The 16,593-nt window shown below is 50.7% G+C and overlaps 8 protein-coding genes across 8 annotated transcripts; 4 read left to right on the plus strand and 4 right to left on the minus strand.

Annotated features, from left to right (window-relative positions):
* Positions 1-589: 589 nt before the first annotated feature.
* PFICI_12527 (uncharacterized protein) lies at positions 590-2,703 on the plus strand (the record flags this gene model as incomplete). Its single annotated transcript, XM_007841108.1, has 3 exons — positions 590-1,263; positions 1,324-2,620; positions 2,686-2,703. 3 exons carry the CDS (start codon positions 590-592, stop codon positions 2,701-2,703), a joined length of 1,989 nt encoding a protein of 662 aa, XP_007839299.1.
* Positions 2,704-5,136: 2,433 nt separating this feature from the next.
* PFICI_12528 (Peptidyl-prolyl cis-trans isomerase) lies at positions 5,137-5,859 on the plus strand (the record flags this gene model as incomplete). Its single annotated transcript, XM_007841109.1, has 4 exons — positions 5,137-5,139; positions 5,222-5,255; positions 5,311-5,492; positions 5,575-5,859. The coding sequence occupies 4 exons, from the start codon at positions 5,137-5,139 to the stop codon at positions 5,857-5,859; spliced, it is 504 nt and encodes a 167-aa protein (XP_007839300.1).
* Positions 5,860-6,559: 700 nt separating this feature from the next.
* On the plus strand, positions 6,560-7,533 carry PFICI_12529 (uncharacterized protein; the record flags this gene model as incomplete). Its single annotated transcript, XM_007841110.1, has 2 exons — positions 6,560-7,374; positions 7,458-7,533. The coding sequence occupies 2 exons, from the start codon at positions 6,560-6,562 to the stop codon at positions 7,531-7,533; spliced, it is 891 nt and encodes a 296-aa protein (XP_007839301.1).
* A 129-nt stretch (positions 7,534-7,662) lies between these two features.
* On the minus strand, positions 7,663-8,749 carry PFICI_12530 (uncharacterized protein; the record flags this gene model as incomplete). Its single annotated transcript, XM_007841111.1, has 3 exons — positions 7,663-8,098; positions 8,157-8,249; positions 8,304-8,749. The coding sequence occupies 3 exons, from the start codon at positions 8,747-8,749 to the stop codon at positions 7,663-7,665; spliced, it is 975 nt and encodes a 324-aa protein (XP_007839302.1).
* Positions 8,750-9,464: 715 nt separating this feature from the next.
* On the plus strand, positions 9,465-10,822 carry PFICI_12531 (uncharacterized protein; the record flags this gene model as incomplete). Its single annotated transcript, XM_007841112.1, has 4 exons — positions 9,465-9,640; positions 9,741-9,850; positions 9,904-10,015; positions 10,075-10,822. The coding sequence occupies 4 exons, from the start codon at positions 9,465-9,467 to the stop codon at positions 10,820-10,822; spliced, it is 1,146 nt and encodes a 381-aa protein (XP_007839303.1).
* Positions 10,823-10,906: 84 nt separating this feature from the next.
* On the minus strand, positions 10,907-12,067 carry PFICI_12532 (uncharacterized protein; the record flags this gene model as incomplete). The annotated part of the gene is made up of 3 exons (XM_007841113.1): positions 10,907-10,954; positions 11,009-11,646; positions 11,710-12,067. 3 exons carry the CDS (start codon positions 12,065-12,067, stop codon positions 10,907-10,909), a joined length of 1,044 nt encoding a protein of 347 aa, XP_007839304.1.
* Positions 12,068-12,580: 513 nt separating this feature from the next.
* PFICI_12533 (uncharacterized protein) lies at positions 12,581-13,174 on the minus strand (the record flags this gene model as incomplete). Its single annotated transcript, XM_007841114.1, has 1 exon — positions 12,581-13,174. One exon carries the CDS (start codon positions 13,172-13,174, stop codon positions 12,581-12,583), a length of 594 nt encoding a protein of 197 aa, XP_007839305.1.
* A 2,165-nt stretch (positions 13,175-15,339) lies between these two features.
* On the minus strand, positions 15,340-16,251 carry PFICI_12534 (uncharacterized protein; the record flags this gene model as incomplete). The annotated part of the gene is made up of 3 exons (XM_007841115.1): positions 15,340-15,766; positions 15,836-15,890; positions 15,984-16,251. The coding sequence occupies 3 exons, from the start codon at positions 16,249-16,251 to the stop codon at positions 15,340-15,342; spliced, it is 750 nt and encodes a 249-aa protein (XP_007839306.1).
* Positions 16,252-16,593: the final 342 nt, after the last annotated feature.

The following is a 16,593-nucleotide window of genomic DNA, read 5'->3' on the forward strand; positions in this document are numbered from 1 at the left end:
ATGGATGGTCACAGCATGACTCAGATTCTGGAGGCATCCCTGCAGACGAAGTAACACAACAAAGAATCACAAAATATGCTATTCTGCAGTCTGCTGCCATTTGAGGAAAATCTTCAATCTCTAAAGATATTACAAGCTTCGCCTTCGACTCAACCTTTTCAGGAGCACAATTCAGCCTATCTCGGTACGAGCAGAATTTCGCCCTTTCTGTAAGACAACAAATTCGCCGAAGATGGAAAAACTGCCTTGGTTCACTCAATCATTGGTCCAGGTCTCCCGGCGACGGCTGAGCCTGCCGCAACGGTCGTACAGAGAGAGCCCCGTGCAACCTCGTCCACCATTACGGTGGTTCGAAAGAAATACGGCAACCTACATGTATTGGCCGTGGCTTAGCACCGGGCATACAAGGTGCCGCGGTCAGCCCCCACTGCAAGTCTTCGGCTCAGCCATCAGAGCCTCGTGCTCTCTAAGCTAGAACTAGACGTGGCTCTTTTTATTTGATCAACTTTCCAGCTCCCCGTCATCAGTCGCAGGATATTTTCGCATTTATCAATTGATACAAATCGCGGATAAAGCCTGATTGGTACTCATGGAGCCAGCACTCATCAAGAGCGGTGCGCCATCCTTCAGAAGACGGCTCCTATACACAATCCTATATTATGTTCAGATCGCCATTCGATTGTTTCGCCTGCATGTCCTCAGATACTGGCTCCATCCCAGAGAAAAACCTAAAGTCGCTCTGTATCACGACCGCGGGGTGGCTCTAATCCAGTCTGTTATCCACTTGGTCCCGCTGAGCGTCGTCGTGGCCTTTATCGTGATCAACATCAAATCGTGGTACTGGGGCGACGCATCGAGTACGGTGCTCACAACCCTCCAGTTTGCTGCTAAGGCCTTGGAAATCCTGATGCAGACTTCTCTGGGAATGATCTTGATGAGCTTCATTCGCTCCCAATTATTCGGAGATAGCGGTCTGCCTTTGGGAAGCCTACTAGGACCTTACAGCGTGAACGATGTCGCGTACCTATGGTCGTTGGAATTCTGGGGAGGCCTTGTCTCTAAACATGCCCGCATAGGGCAAAGACTTGTCATCGGGCTGGTAATAGCAGCTTTGATCATCTTGGCATCGCTAGTCGGACCGTCCATTGCTGTTTTACTGATTCCGAGGCCGATAGACTATGTAACTGGGCGCTACCTTCAGCTGTTAGATGGACAAGCAACCATATTTCCCGAGCAAGTCCACTTGCAGGGGGGAAACCTCAAGTAGGAGCACTTACTCATTCCCGCAGTCATGTTGGGCTGTTCTTGCTGAGACTCGTACAGGAATGAAGGTGCTTTTCGAGACGCATTGTATCAGCTTCTCCAAAATCGGGATCAAGACTTCAAGTTCATCGATCAGTACAATATGGGCCGTATAATGCCGTCCGCTGCTAACACACCAGTTTTGCCCCCTTCAGACTCTTCCAGTGGTCCGACCTCCGAAGACCGAGGCTGGTACGTCGGGACCCTAGGAGCGACTCTGGTATCAATGGCTATGCATTTTCCGAACTGGCATATCGTCGGAAAATCATTGAAGTCCATATACGCAATACCGATCAAGGATTCCCTGAGGACAACTACCTTCCAAACGTATGTGAAAGTAATATGTCAGTCAAGGTACTGGAGCAAAATTTGGAAAGAAGATTATGCAGCATTCGGTGATATAGGTCCGGAGGTTACAAACATCACATTTGCAGACCTTGACGAGATCATGTACTCGGCTGGCCCTGACAACGATGGAATGGAATACGGCATCGCTTGGTTCGCCGCACCCTTACAAGCATCCAACCACTCCATACTGATGGCGAGGGGATCTCGACCAGTGACAGATCCCCTCAGCCAGAATCACACTGTCGACACTTGCACTATCGACGCCGTCTGGTTAAAGACGAACATGAATTCGGCTGCAGATCGGAACTCGGAAATAGTGATCAACTCTGAATTGCTTCCCGCGGACAGGCAACAGTTCGGCTACCAACCGATCAAGATTCCTGCCGATTGGGCTTCAAGGGTGGTCGACATCTTTCTGGAAAGTCAATCACATGTTACTGATATGCAGACGGAAAAGGTCTTTGCTCTGGCCTTGGCAAATGCCGCCCCGATTCCACATCATGCTTTTGGTCCGCAACCCGTAGGGTGGAAAGATTGCCCCTCCTTGTGCTGGGGTCAACCTCTCGAATGGCTCGATATGTCCCAGACACAGTACGATGCGGCGAAAGCTTACCTCGATTCGAATGAGGACATTCTTTCCAAGCACAACGATGTCTTCTTCTACACAACCAGTAATTGGAGCGATCCCGAGAGCCTCTACCATCTCGAGGTGGAGACCTACCTCCACGGCTATGGTTATGACAGCTCCAGGGTTCCGGTTATCCTGTCTTTGATAGTCTTGTCCATATATGCTTTCGTGGTGATCATACACCTTCTGTATACCTTTGTCACGGGCAGTGTTGGGAGATCGTGGGATACGCTTGCCGAGCTTCTGCTGTTGGGCCTTCACTCACAGCCTCCCGGAGTAGCGGCCACGTCTAATACAACAGTGGGCATTGAGACAATGGCACCTTTTGAGGAGCCTGTCGGTGTAAGGGTAAATAAAAACGGAGGCGTAGAATTGCTCTTTTTGAGGGACAATCTAATCAATAAGAGGGCGCTAGGACGAGTTGAAGCTAATAAAGCGTATTGATGAGCTTGCTTACATGGCAACTTTCTTTGTAGTTGAAATTGGCGGAGAGGGTTTGAGATTCTCCTACAAGAGAACATTGCCGATTTCGCAAAACATTTTTAGACAAATCTGGAATTGCAGTTTCCCGGTGTTCATTGATTTGACCAGACATCTAAACTTTTGGATTCGTCTCAAGATTCGTCGTCAAGGAGCAATATCATCTTGGGGTTCCCAGACGGGAATCGGCCAGCATTGAAACGCTCTCGTCGCCGAGATTGCATCTTGCTCTCGCCCGTTGCCAGCGGTGCTGCATTTGTTCCTCATTCGTATCTCGGACGTTCGCGACATGCCAGATGAAAGCAGTGTAACATGAGTGCGTCACCATCAGTGTCTGGAGTCGCAACAATCGAGTAAGTGGTCTTTAAGCAGTAGGCACAGGTAGCCTAATCGACTTGGTGCGGCTACCTAGCTGAGGATCCTGCCAACACTAGAAGCGGCCTTGGCAGAACTATACCTGTCAAGCACCCCATTATGCCAGAGCAATTGCGGACAAACTCCTCTCAGATGTGCTTCTGACGACGGAACGCCCTATATAAACCGAAGTCGTCCAAAAAGAAGCTAGCTGATGTCAAGGAAATCCGCAAATTCAGACAACCAAAGCCGACATGGTCACCACAGCATAGACTGGCCATCCTAACTCAAGACTCTCATGAATGACTTGTGTGTTCCTAATCAAATCGCAGAAGGGGTGTCCCTCAAAATAGCAATTGTACGTTGAGGATTCATCATAGTCATCATTGTGTTTCCTTCGTGGACAGCTACGATAGACCTCGTAGGTCAATTTCTGACACACGGAGAGCACGTTGACCTCTAGTGGGGTCATTGGCGTTGGGTACTCTCAGTGCTGAAATCCGCACCTGGGGGTCTTGCCGGAGTGCGGGGTTGTTGCGGGGAAAACTGAAGGAATGCTGTAGCACTGGACTATACAGTTTATCCAGGATCCTGAGGGAGGTCTTCCACAATGAGGAATTTTAGAAATTTAAATTCTAAAGGCTTTTTGTGTCGTGTACGGTGGTCATATTCTTGCTACATTCAAATTAATTTGACTCGAGCAATTTTGAGATTTCCACAGATGTCTACAGATCAAGGTTCAAGTAGTTACGAGCGTGGCTAATCATTTCGCAAATGCTAGTAGTCCCAACTACCCGGAGTTGCCGGAAAGACTCTCACCACAAAAATTTCGATTTGCATAAATTGTTGAGTAGGGAACCAGCATGCATACGGACCTTTGCTGCGCTGTCAAGTCTAGGATGCTTGCATGGTGAGTACCACATGGGATCAAGTTGATTGCCGACCATGTGCGTCGTGACACATTTGCTGAGATGCTTAGTGCGCAACAATCCAGGCATTCAGCGACTGATGAAAAGATGAAATCATCGGCAATGGCTGTGGGAAAAAAAAAAAAAATTAAAAAGGGTTTTTTTTTGTTTATTGACTTAAGAATTTTCTGAATTCATTGGGACTGAATATCATCATACTAATTGAAGTTGTGGGAGGAAAAACAACTGGTCTGTAAGTAAAGCCTACATGCTGTCAACATTGAAATTATTCATACATTATACGTACCCACCGTAGGGTGAGGTACCTAGCCTTCCAGCTGTTTAACGTCCTAGTTCAACCCCGCTTGCCCTCCGCTTGCCCCTGATCGACTATGCCAGTTTGCAAAAGGGAAGCAGACAGGACTTGCCTGTTGCTTGCCACTGTCTCTCATCAGAGCCGTCCAACGCGGACGTGTGCAAGGACGTGCTGGTGTCATGAATGAGTTCTGGTTGGCCTTCTCCGATCTACCTCACCTTCCGTGGAATGATCTGGAAAAGTTGCCCTCCGCAAAGACATGCGATTGCCTCCCGCCTGAAGCAGCTGCAGCCCTAACATATACTACAAGCTGCGTACCTGCTAAATACCCCTCAAAGCAGCAATGGCCTAAGCAATGGCGGCCCCGCGCGGGCACGGCGGGCGGGGCGAGATGATGTCAAAAAAAGTTCCCGCCTCACAGCATTTGTCTCTGACCTGCATGGGCGTACCACTGATTCTGGCCAATCTCATGGCCAAATGCAAGGCGATCTGCTCACCGACTTGTGGGCCAAGGCACAGGTGAAGCATGTTTGGTTGTCTGGCGATCTTAGAAGGAGCAAAAGAAACCCTAAAGCAAAAAAGGTACGCAAGGAAGGAACCTTGCAGAGAGCTTGCACGGAGCTATCGTGGGGCTCATGCCATAAACCTGGAAGTCGCCTGTCTCAGATCTTAAGGGTGACTTTCTTCCCATCGTTTGCCAACTTCTAAACTTCAACTCAACACCATAACAACATCCAATCAGAACTTGCACACAGAAGCCAACATCCTACCTTGAGAAAGAGGACAGACGAATCGTCAAAATGGTAATTGATCAGCTTTCTGTTCCAACACAAGCTCCGTTTGAATCTAGCTAGAGCTAGTCACTGACGTAACATACTGTGACAGGTTCAAACATATTTCGACATCGGTTACAAGAGCCGTAGGTCCTCGATTGCCTCCTCATGACAGCCAGCCGTGACTGACCTTTTTTGAAGCTTCGGGTGCTCAAGAGGACTGGGGACGTATCGTCTTTGACCTGTATGACGATGTGCCCAAGACAACCGAGAACTTCAGAGCTCTCTGCACCGGCGAGAAGGGCTACGGCTATGCTGGAAGTGACTTCCACCGTGTCATTGCCAAGTTCATGGCCCAGGGCGGTGACTTTACCCGTGGTAACGTACGCTCAAACCCAACCCCCACCCCAAAAGACCCAATTGCCTCGCCCACTGATAAAAACCGTTACTGACTGTAAAAAACAGGGAACCGGTGGCAAGTCCATCTACGGTGAGAAGTTCGAGGACGAGAACTTCAACCACAAGCACAACAAGCCCAATCTGCTGAGCATGGCCAACGCCGGCAAGAACACCAACGGCTCGCAATTCTTCATCACCTTTGTCCCCACTCCTCACCTCGACGGCAAGCACGTCGTCTTTGGCGAGGTTGCCAGCGGCCAGGACATTATCCAGAAGATGGAGGAAGTGTCTCTCGACAATACCGGCAAGACCAAGGGAACCGTTTCCATCAAGGCTTCTGGACAGTTGTAAGCAGAATGCACATGGCACAAAGACGGGGCTGGTTTTGACACAAAAGCTATTATGATATTCGGACCCTAGCCTGTTTCAAGCTAGATTTAAAATCAATCACTTCGTCGCCTTGGTCTCTTACGTTGTCCTGTATGATGATAAACGACGTTCTTGATGGTACTTACAGTGACAAGACTTGACATGCGTAGTTCATTCTACTGAAGCCGAAGAGCTCTCATCAACGTCTAATCTCACAACTCATCTGGATGGCGATACTAAACTCCGCAATTTTCAACCAATGAGCTTCAACGTGGCCGGGAGTTGCAACATCGTATTATACAGTCGACTCGTGAGTTTGCGTTATTGAATGACGAGACCAATCAGCATCAATTCATACATGGGTGTAGTATCTGCTCAAAAGTCTCGGCACGGATGCCGTATTCATGTCTTGGCACTATGCGACTCCAAGCTGCTCTTGACCCTAGTCGACCTGCCATTTTGAGCAAATATCATAAAAATACGAGGAAAGTGGAGCGATCTCAATGCGACTGACCAGGGGCAGCCCTCGCTAACCATTAGAATACGGATATAATCAAAACGAACAAAGATAACTTGACGATAGAGAAACAAGTATAAGTAAAAGATATGGCGCTCTGACTGTGCTTTGCAGACAATGAGCAACCGCTTCAGACGTCAACCTTGAATTTTTGGAATCGATAACATGAGGTCCTTTGCACTCGCCGTCATCTTTGCTGGCGTTGACCAGGTCTTGGCGACTCGCGCGCGATGCCTGGTTGGTGATGAGGAGGGTACCGCCCAATCATGGGGTCTCTCACGCATCGCAGCCACAAGCCAACCGAAAGCCAGTGCCCTGCCATCAGAGATCGCCGTCGACGTGCACTTTCACATCACCAGCACGACAGATTATGCTAATCTTGTGACCGACGAGATCATTGCTGCGCAGTGGGAAATCCTGCGCGACACCTATGCCGACTACAATATCACTCTGACGCTGGTGTCCACCGAGAGCATCGTCGACGACCTGGCCGGCGCGGGTTGGCTGGTCTTCAACGGCACGGCCTGGAATAACTATCCCGAGGAGCAAAAGGCCTTTTTCAACAGCACGCGCAAGGGCGGCTACGATGATCTCAACCTCTACTTCTTTGCGCCTTGGTCGCCCGGCGCCTCTGGGTACTGCACGTTCCCGACAACGGTGGCCGGAGCTCTGCCGCAGCCGGGCGACGAGGCCTTTTATACCGATCTATGCGAGATTAGCGCCTTGAGCATGCCCGGCGTGCCGGCCGACAATGCGACGCTGGACGGGTACTATTACGGCCATGTCGCGATCCACGAGACGGGCCACTGGTTCGGCTTGAACCACACCTTTGCCGGTGGTTGCAACGAGCCGGGCGATTTTGTTGCCGACACTCCGGCTACTGGGATCGTCTATGATTGTCCCGCGCAGTCGGATACGTGCCCGGATGTGGCTGGACTGGACCCGATCTATAATTTCATGTCCTACACCAATGACACCTGGTAAGTGATATTCGTCTATAGGACGCCACCTGCAATGGCTACCACAGTCCACAATTGCCATGACTAACATCATTTTATTCCAGCACTTCTGAGTTCACTCCCGGCCAGAAGGATCGCATGTTTGAGACCTTCTTCTCATATAGACGAATTAGCGCGTAGGATACCCAACATGATTTCAAGTAGTTGAATTGTCATTGTTTTCTTGCTGTAGGGGCTATTGGAGTGCACGGAATAATCTATGCAAGATGATTACAAACTTGGTATTTTATGCGTTTCAAGTGTGAATATCTATAGTGATGCTTCCAGCTTCTCGACACCCCCAAGCAAAAGCGGGTGCCACTTTGCCCAATCCGCCTCGGGCAGTCTGCCCTTGAGCGGCAGACGCGCCACATCAGGGTTGCCAAAGCCAGCAACCCGGTGGACGGCCTCCTTGATGCCGAGGATGCCAAACTTGCCAATAAACTCCTGCGCCCTGCTCACGGCAAACTGCAGCTTCTGGGCCTCGTCGAGCGCGGCCTGGTCCACGGGCCGCTTCTCGGCCAGATCCATGAGCCGGACCACCGTCTTGGGGTACCAGGCCGCCATGCCGTCAATGACTCCGGCGGCGCCAAAGTGCACAATGGGTCCGAGCTGCTGGCCGAAACCACTGTAGACCTTGAACTTTTTGTGGTCAATCTCTGGGTCCAGCGCAACTTGGACGTGATGCGATACATTTCCGTGCGACCTTTTGGTTTGACATTAGTTGTGCCCTCTCTACTGTGGGCTACAGTTCTCAGACTCACATTTTGCATCCTACAATGTTGGGGTGTTGCGCCAAGGCTGTGTATGTCTCGGGAGCAACGACAACCTGGTTTGTAACGCCAGGGTAATTGTATCTGTCTCCAATTAGCCAATGTGCCGTATTCAAATGCCCGGGCTGGAAATCCTACATTAAAATGGGGATAGGGCTGTTGTCTGCGATTAGAGTGTACCACTCCTTGATATTCTCCTGGTTGGCAGCAGTGCCAAAGTAACCAGGGACGAGGACCAGACCCCACTGGGCTCCGGCCTCCTTGTAGTCGCGCAACCACTCGAGCGTCTCGTCGACGCCATTGGTGAGCACACCGGCCATGATGGGATAGTCCTTGTAGCCGGCGGCCTCGAGCCCCTGCTTGACGCCGGCGACGAGATCCTTTCTCTCGCTGCGGGACAGGTGAATGGCCTCGCCCGTGGAGCCCAGGAGCACCAGGCCCCGGATGCCATTCTTGGCCAGGAACACGCCGTGCTCGGTCTGCGTCTTGATGTCGACCTTTGGCTGGAGCTCACCTGGCGCCGGCGCGAAGAAGGTGGGGACGGGGACGTAGACGCCCGTGGGCGGACTTGAGACGGAAGCCATTGTGAGATTTGTGATATATGCAACAGTCACTCCAAAGGAAACCAAAAAAGATCGATGGTGAAAGTAAAGGATCAATTCAAATGTCCAAAGAAAGGGATTTTACTTTGTCACAATCAATATGTCGTGATTCCATGTCACTGCGAATACGGTGCCTCCATGATGGGTCTATTCAGTCGGCACGTGAGTGGTTTCGGCCGGCTATACCCCGAAACCCCTCAGCTACGCAGCTTTCGTGATGGGGCCCGCTGAATCACCTGGAGGGGAGCTGGCTGGAGCTCTAACTAGATAAAACGGAAGACTCGAGGCCTAAAATCAAGTAACCAAAAAACGTACATGGCTCAGAGTGGCCTGATTCAGATTTACCTAACGCATCATGAGGTATATTAGATGCAACGGCCCGCCAAGGCTCGAATTCTCTGAGAGTCAATTGGCGAGCCGAACCGAGCGAGCATTTCCGAAGTTCGTCCCCGATGAGGCCCCCGATGACTTGCCCCCACGTATCCCGCGGGGTAGTGTACGGAGACCCAGTAGTGTAGCCAGACCACCAAACATTGACGATTTAACTCTCGTGACTGGGTGTAGACAAACGACGAATAAAAAAACAAAACCAAGTGTCTACTTTTGAAGTTTGAGCACACTTGAGCTCTTGTGCTGACCGTGACAAAATCTTTGAAAGACACAATCCCCAGCGTTTCGATCATTCAGACTTGCCAACATGGGGAAGATTGCTTCAATGGAGTATTTCCGCGTACCACCTCGTTGGTTATTTGTGAAAATAGTCGACGAGGATGGCAATGTTGGCTGGGGCGAGGCGTCACTAGAAGGCCATACCCAGGCCGTAGAGGGATGCCTCGATGCATGGTTTGAACGCTACAGAGGATTTGAAGCCGAGTGCGTAACGCAATTCCCAAATGCTTCCAAATCATGACCAATGTCGAAGCACACAGTACCCAGAATGAAAAATGGCATTGGCTTATTTGTTTATGAACAGTGATATCGAGCACATATGGCAAATGTCGTGGCGCACAACTTTCTACCGCGGAGGGCCAGTCTTCATGAGTGCTCTGTCGGGCATCGATATAGCTCTCTGGGATCTCAAAGGTGAGACTCGAGACATTGATGCATACTGGAAGTCTATTGACTGGTAATGATAGCACGCAAACTCGGCGTACCCATCTATCAACTTTTGGGCGGAAAGGTCAGGGATACGCTGAAAGTCTATGCCTGGATTGGAGGGGACAGACCTGGCGATGTCGAGGTACAGGCGTGAGTTCCCTACAAAGTGTACATGCATGCAGCCCATGCATCCACTAACAAAGTCACAGGAAAGCTCGACAGGAGCAGGGTTTCCTCTCCGTCAAAATGAACGGAACCGAAGACCTAGGCTGGCTGGACTCTCCATCTGCCTTGGACGACTGCGTCGAGAGGGTGAAAGCCGTCAGGGCCTTGGGAATGGATGCCGGCGTCGACTTTCACGGCCGCGTCCACCTGCCCATGGCCAAGCAACTGGCCAAGAAGCTCGAACCGCACTCACCAATGTTCATTGAAGAGCCGCTGCTTTCTGAACATATTGGCGGAATCGAGACACTATCAAAACTGACAAGTATCCCGATTGCGCTGGGGGAGCGTCTCCACAGCAGATGGGACGTTCGCCCGTTTCTGGAAAAGGGCGTCGTGGATATCTTGCAGCCCGACGTCTGTCACGTTGGTGGCATATCTGAACTGCGCAGAATCGCTGCCATGGCCGAGGCCTACGATGTTGCCCTGGCTCCCCACTGCCCCTTGGGTCCCATTGCTCTGGCTGCATGCGTGCAGGTCGACTTGACGTGCCCAAACTTTGCGATTCAGGAAATGAGTCTCGGCATTCATTACAACAGCACTGGACAAGATCTGACGAGCTACCATACTAATCCTGAAGTCTGGAAGGTGGATAAAGGCTACATTAATATTCTCAAAGGCCCCGGCCTCGGCATTGAGATTGACGAGGAAGAGGTACGTCGGCTGTCCAAGGACGCCTCGGCTTGGGTAAGCCCTGGGTTTATTGGTCCCGGAGGAGAGATTCGCGAATGGTGATACATGATCACTAGGTATCTCTAGAAAATGAATGATACAAAATGCCTAACACTAAATATCCGCTCAATACTTGGCTTGCAGGACTTAGAAAATCGCGACAGCGTTCGGTGGACTAGCCACGCCGCCTGGGACCTAGAATAAATCAGTAACCTGGCGTGCATGGTTGTCGTCTTGGAGGAGTCATACCTTTAATGGGACGGAACTGACAAAGAATGACCACCTACCCAATTCCTCGCATTTCCTAGCCAGTGCCTCAAGATCAAACATTTCCCCAATCGGCAATCCCCAGCCGCCCAAGAGCCATTGATGAAGTAGTCCACCTCCCTGCATCTCTTCTTCCCACTTCTCGCCCTTCCAGGCGAGACCCAGCGCCGTGTGGGGACCAGCAATGGGCGCCCTTTCAAAACTCGGCATGTCGCCAGCGACAGCCACAAAGCCAGACTCCCAGATCCAGCGCAGGACTTCAGCGGTAGGCTCGACGCCGAGGAAATCCGGAGACGGGCGCTGCGGAATCGCCTTTTGCTCGGCCATGCTCAGCTGGTCGTAGGCGGCCGTGAAGCCCGAGCGGATAAAGAGGACATCGCCGTCCCGAAGCTCTAGATGCGCCTCGGCGGCCATCTGCTGCAGGTGCGCGAGCGGGATCGAGGACGAGGTGAGCGCCGACAGGGGCAGCGAGTGCCGAGAGCAGAAGGCGACATAGTCTAGCAAAACACCACGGCTCACAATGCCTCCCTTTTCAACCCAGGCATCGATGCCAATCGCTGATGGATCGTCAAGCTCGTCCTGGGTATGTCCACCATAGTACTTTTTGGCTTTTTGGTACCCTTTTCAGTTCCTGGTCAGCACGCCCCGAGTTCAGGTAGCATTCAAACAACAGCCCAGCTCACCATAGTGTCTGAAACCATCCCACTGCGAGCTTCCCTGGGTATTGAAATTCAAATGATCGTCATTCACGGTGCGCAACTCGCCGTTGGGATGCGCCCGGTTGGTCATGGCCCAGCCAAACGACGGCCGGTCAAAACTCGGGTATGATGGCTTGTCCAGGGACCAGTCGAGCGACACGCGCTCGCCCGTCCGAATCTCGTCCCGCGCAGCCGCCGCCACGACCGCCGGCGTCAGCATGTTGAGCGCGCCAAGCTTGTCATTGTGCCCGTATAGTCCCCAGGCGTTGCCCGGAGGCCCCTCGGGATCGAGGGGGAGGGTGGAGAAGGGTGGCCGTTTTTGGATTGCTGGTGGTGCCGCCATCATGGATGAATACAAGCTGCTCGCTATTAGAATGGATAAAGCCAAGAAATGATTTGCTTGTAATTAAACCTCACGAATGGACATTGAAGTGATCATGATATTTCGGATATCCTAGCTCTAATCGCCCCGACGTGCCGAAAGGGAATTCCGATTATAGGCGGCGATGGGCCGCCCGGAAAAGCCAACCCAGCTGCTGCGGAGAGGGGGCCGAAAACCGAAGACCTCGCCCACCATTTGCCCGAGAGATAGCGATTTCGCTCATATCCGGCTTGCTGCATCTCAACAATTTGTGGTCAACAAAATATGATACAAAAGACTTGAAAACATCATGCGTTGGATTTTAGATACTGCATATCTGCAAAGCCCAAAAAATGGCAACGTATCATATTCTTTTCCGATTACATCAATTGAGGGTTTGCGCACTCACTCACTCTCAAGCTTTATAAATGGGGCACTAACACGCTATAGCCAGCAGCCAGCCTGTAATAAAACAAGTAGTATGTATAGCCATGTTCACCAAGACACAGATCGTACGCCCTCAGACTCCCCATTCATTACAGACTGAAATTGACCACGCACTCGATTTCGTAACGACGATGTGTCGAATGTGGTGTGACTCTCTTGTGGCAATCGTGTCTGCGATTTCTTGTTGGGCGTGGCGAGACTTTGAAGCTCGTACCCGTTCCGCGCAAATGACCGTACACATCCAGCACAATACATTGCCGCCTTGTCCTTTCTCTCAAGCCTCCACGTGGTGATGAGCTTCAGAGCCGACCAGGCCGTCGTCAGGAAAACCAGGTCGGCAAGGATTATGGCCACTATCAGCGATCCCGTCGATTTCAACTCTGGCACTTGGCATATGTATTGCACGTAAAACGTCGAGGGCCGCACCCCCAGCTCACGAGACATGCCGTGGCTGGTCAGATTGTCAAAGCTACTTTTTGCGTAGTCCCAACTGAGCGTACCATAGCTATGATTCGGCTGGAAGTCTTTGGTATACAATTGTAAAACTTCAGGATCGCTCGCCAGTGTCGACATATTCTGGCCGAGGTCAGACATGATGAAAGAATAGAAAGATTTCGCAAAGGCGTCGTCCTGGATGGACATGTTTGGATAGGCGCCCGATTCCGTCCATTTTGTCACACTTTGCTCCGAGTTAAATACTTCGCGGCCGCTCTTGAGATATATGAACGATGACCAGGTGAAGAAGTCACTGCTGGTTATATCATGGCAAGAATCATTCCTGTGGAAAGCTAAATAGTTGCACCGTGTCAGCTGGGCTTCCCATGGTGAAATTGCTTTTTCGCAACCTGCCTTGCCAGCCCTTCATAAGAACACTGGATTCATGTTCCACATGTGAGATTGAGTCAAGTACAGAAGCGGCGTCGACACCGTGATATTTCCTTGGACATGTCAGTATCCCCGACAAAGGAAGGAATGTGCGGGTTATTTCGGACTTTGGCCACGTACAAAAGTGCCCATGACCACCACAACGAAGGATCACTGGATTGGTTCACCTGCAGAACGGGCCACGTCGCGGTTGGATCAAAATTGGCACGAAGCTGGAATGTCGTGAGTGTCGATTCATGAACTGTTTGGCATATCACAACCCCCTAGTAACATATCAATTTTGGACAATGCAAGAGAGCCTCTTGAATGCAGCCCAATTGACAGAATGGGTATACATACAGATAACGACGGGTTCCATGCGGCTCGTGCTACAGATACGGCGGTCCGATCTTCCAGACTCTCAATGAGCATTTCAATCCCATTTAGGGTACAGTTTTGTAGAGGATTGCTTGAGTAGACAAGGACTGGAGCTGTGGTGTCATTCTCGGACCCAATATCTCGCTGCTTGGCCCATTCCAGCTCGTTGTTCAAAGCAAGTTTATCTGTGTACATTGCTGAATCACCAATCAGCTTGGATTCTCACACGACGGCAGTAATTTATGGTGTGTTTACATTGACCAACCTGAAGTGACGCAGGCTCACACTTTGTAGAAGGCTGCCATTAAGTTTAGCTTTACGGCAAGCAAATATAGAATCGACTCGTCTAGGTACTCTGTCCATGAGGTTGAAAGGGCTGCGGTCGAACCAGTGTTTTGTTGAGATAGTCTCGTTGAAATCCGTTGTATAAACGACCCTGGGTGATGCGGTCAGCATTCATTCCCCTTGAAGTACAATAAACCGAGACACACTTGAGATTATATCCTGTCACCGCCACGTTGATTGTTGAGAATATTGCAGTCAACGCGATCCCGCCGAGAATCGCCGTCCAAGCGAACCACTTGTGTGGATATTCTCGCTCCAGCGCGTACGATACTTTGGGCTGCCACATGTTGCGGAAGGATACTCTTCTGAATAAGACCTCAAAATCACCAATTGATATCTGCAACGGCGAGAGAAATCGTCGACCTAGTTATTTCCGTGGCGACAACTATCCGTCGAGCTAATGAATGGATCTCGAGATACAAATGAGCAATGCGATGCTTCTAGATATGAAGTATTACGGTTGATTGCAGAAAAGCTTTCATATGAATAATTACCAATTCTTGATGTGTGCGTAGGATTTCGCAATGGTTCGCAACGAGCCGCCTTAACTCAATTAGCCAGTGAGGATGAGGCAACCGTAGTGACGACAACCGCATTGACTGCCCCCAATCTCAATCTCCAATATATTTAGCATGCGCCGTCCAGCGTTTATGAACACCAATCAGGGTGCATGCTGTATCTTTTGAACCAAACTGCTCATCACGCATACGGGCGGCGTGGAAACAGGGGTAATCGCACTACGAACCATTCAGATCGCAAAGTCATGTTCATCAAGCACATACAGGGCAATTGGGGGACGCTCAACCCAGTTTTGAAAAGAGGTTGATGCGGTCACAGCCCCCACAATTTGGGCTCACGATCCAAGTGAATACTACCTAGCCACTGGCATCATATTCAGTAAGGAGGCAGTCGGCATTTGGCCCCAATGTAAAAAATACTCGCAGCTTTATTATTTCGGAAACTGCGCCGGCGGAAATAAAGGATGTCAGCTTTGGTCTCCCAAAGGAAAAGAGAAAAAGAAGAGAGAAAAACCCCAGCTCGGAGCTGAGGACAAGTATCTACCAGGGTACTAAGATTATAAAGGAAGGCTATGGCCAGTCGAATATCCAAAGGACGTTACATCATACCTAGGAGCTAAAGCTTATGTAACACTGCTGAAATATTGAATTGTTACAGTACACAAAAATAGATACTTTACATGAGTCCTTTCCTGGAGACGCTCAACAGCTAGTCTTGATACTCGCCGTGGTGCACGCTGTACCCGTAGGTCCACTAGCCGTCTTGGACGGTTCAGCACCACTATCATTGCCCTCGTACTCCCAGCAGATGGCGCCATCCACGCAACTGCTATATATGTACGTGGTATCGCCATAGTTACCATTGACGCCAGCCACCACGTCGGCGCCCGTGACGTAGATGTTATTAAAGGTGCTGTGCCGCGCGTACTGGCTGTCGCAGTTGCCGCACGAGCGGTAGACCTTGCCCACCGTGTCGGCCCAAAAGTTCTTGACGGCCACGGTGCCGGCGCCATTGTGCTGGAGCACCTTGTCCTCGGCGTTGCGGGCGCCGCCGCCGTTGACGTACGAGATGCCCGACGACGAGGTGCCCTTGAAGGTTGCCGCGTCCTCGCAAACGTCGGTCCACCAGCTAATTATGTTTACTCGGGTTAAAAATACTGCAATTGATATTGAAAAGGGGTGGGGAAGGACGACGTACACATTGTTCAGAGTGCAGGTACCCAAGCAGTGGACACCCTCGCCATTGTTCGGGCCTGTGCCAATAGGTCAGTATATATATACACTCCCTAGCATGTCTACCTAGATAAGGTAAGGGAGCATCAGTCCATAATGTTTAGAATACCTACCAATGATAGCATTGCTCAAAACAGCCCCATCCTCTAGGAGGAAGACAGCATCAGAATCGCCGCCCTCGGCTTGTTCATTACAAGTGCTAGGGCTTCGATCCCACTGGTACATGCCCCCGTCAAAGGTCGCCCCGGCGGCAATCGTCTTGACCGCTGCCAAGGCACTTGTCCCCGACGACGCGGGGAACGCGGTTTGCAGATTGGTATTCGTCGTGGCAGCCGAGGCCGCGGCCGCCAGGCCAAGCAGAGCACCGAGAATGATCGACATTGATTTTGCAAATGAAAAAATTGACTATGGCCGTGCCAAGGATAAAAGGGTAAGGGATAGTTGTTTTACTGCGACAAGACCTTGCGTGCCCAGATCATCTTCCAATATAGCGCCAAGAGTCGAGGAATTATTGCTTTATATGTTCAAGACGTTTGCCAAGGAAGCTTGTACAAAAGCTTCTTTCTTGTTCGAGTGCCAAGAGATATTGCGTGGACTGTTGATTCCTTTTCCTATGCGATGTTTATCATGTACCACCATCGCAAAGCAAACGCCGGCTTGGCGTTTTGTAATGACGAGTCAAACAATCATGTTTGCACGAATGGCGTGCTCAGTATCTCTCGA

Source organism: Pestalotiopsis fici (genome assembly GCF_000516985.1).
Source record: "Pestalotiopsis fici W106-1 unplaced genomic scaffold PFICI_Scf_10, whole genome shotgun sequence".
NCBI classification, from domain to species: Eukaryota; Fungi; Ascomycota; class Sordariomycetes; order Amphisphaeriales; family Sporocadaceae; genus Pestalotiopsis; species Pestalotiopsis fici.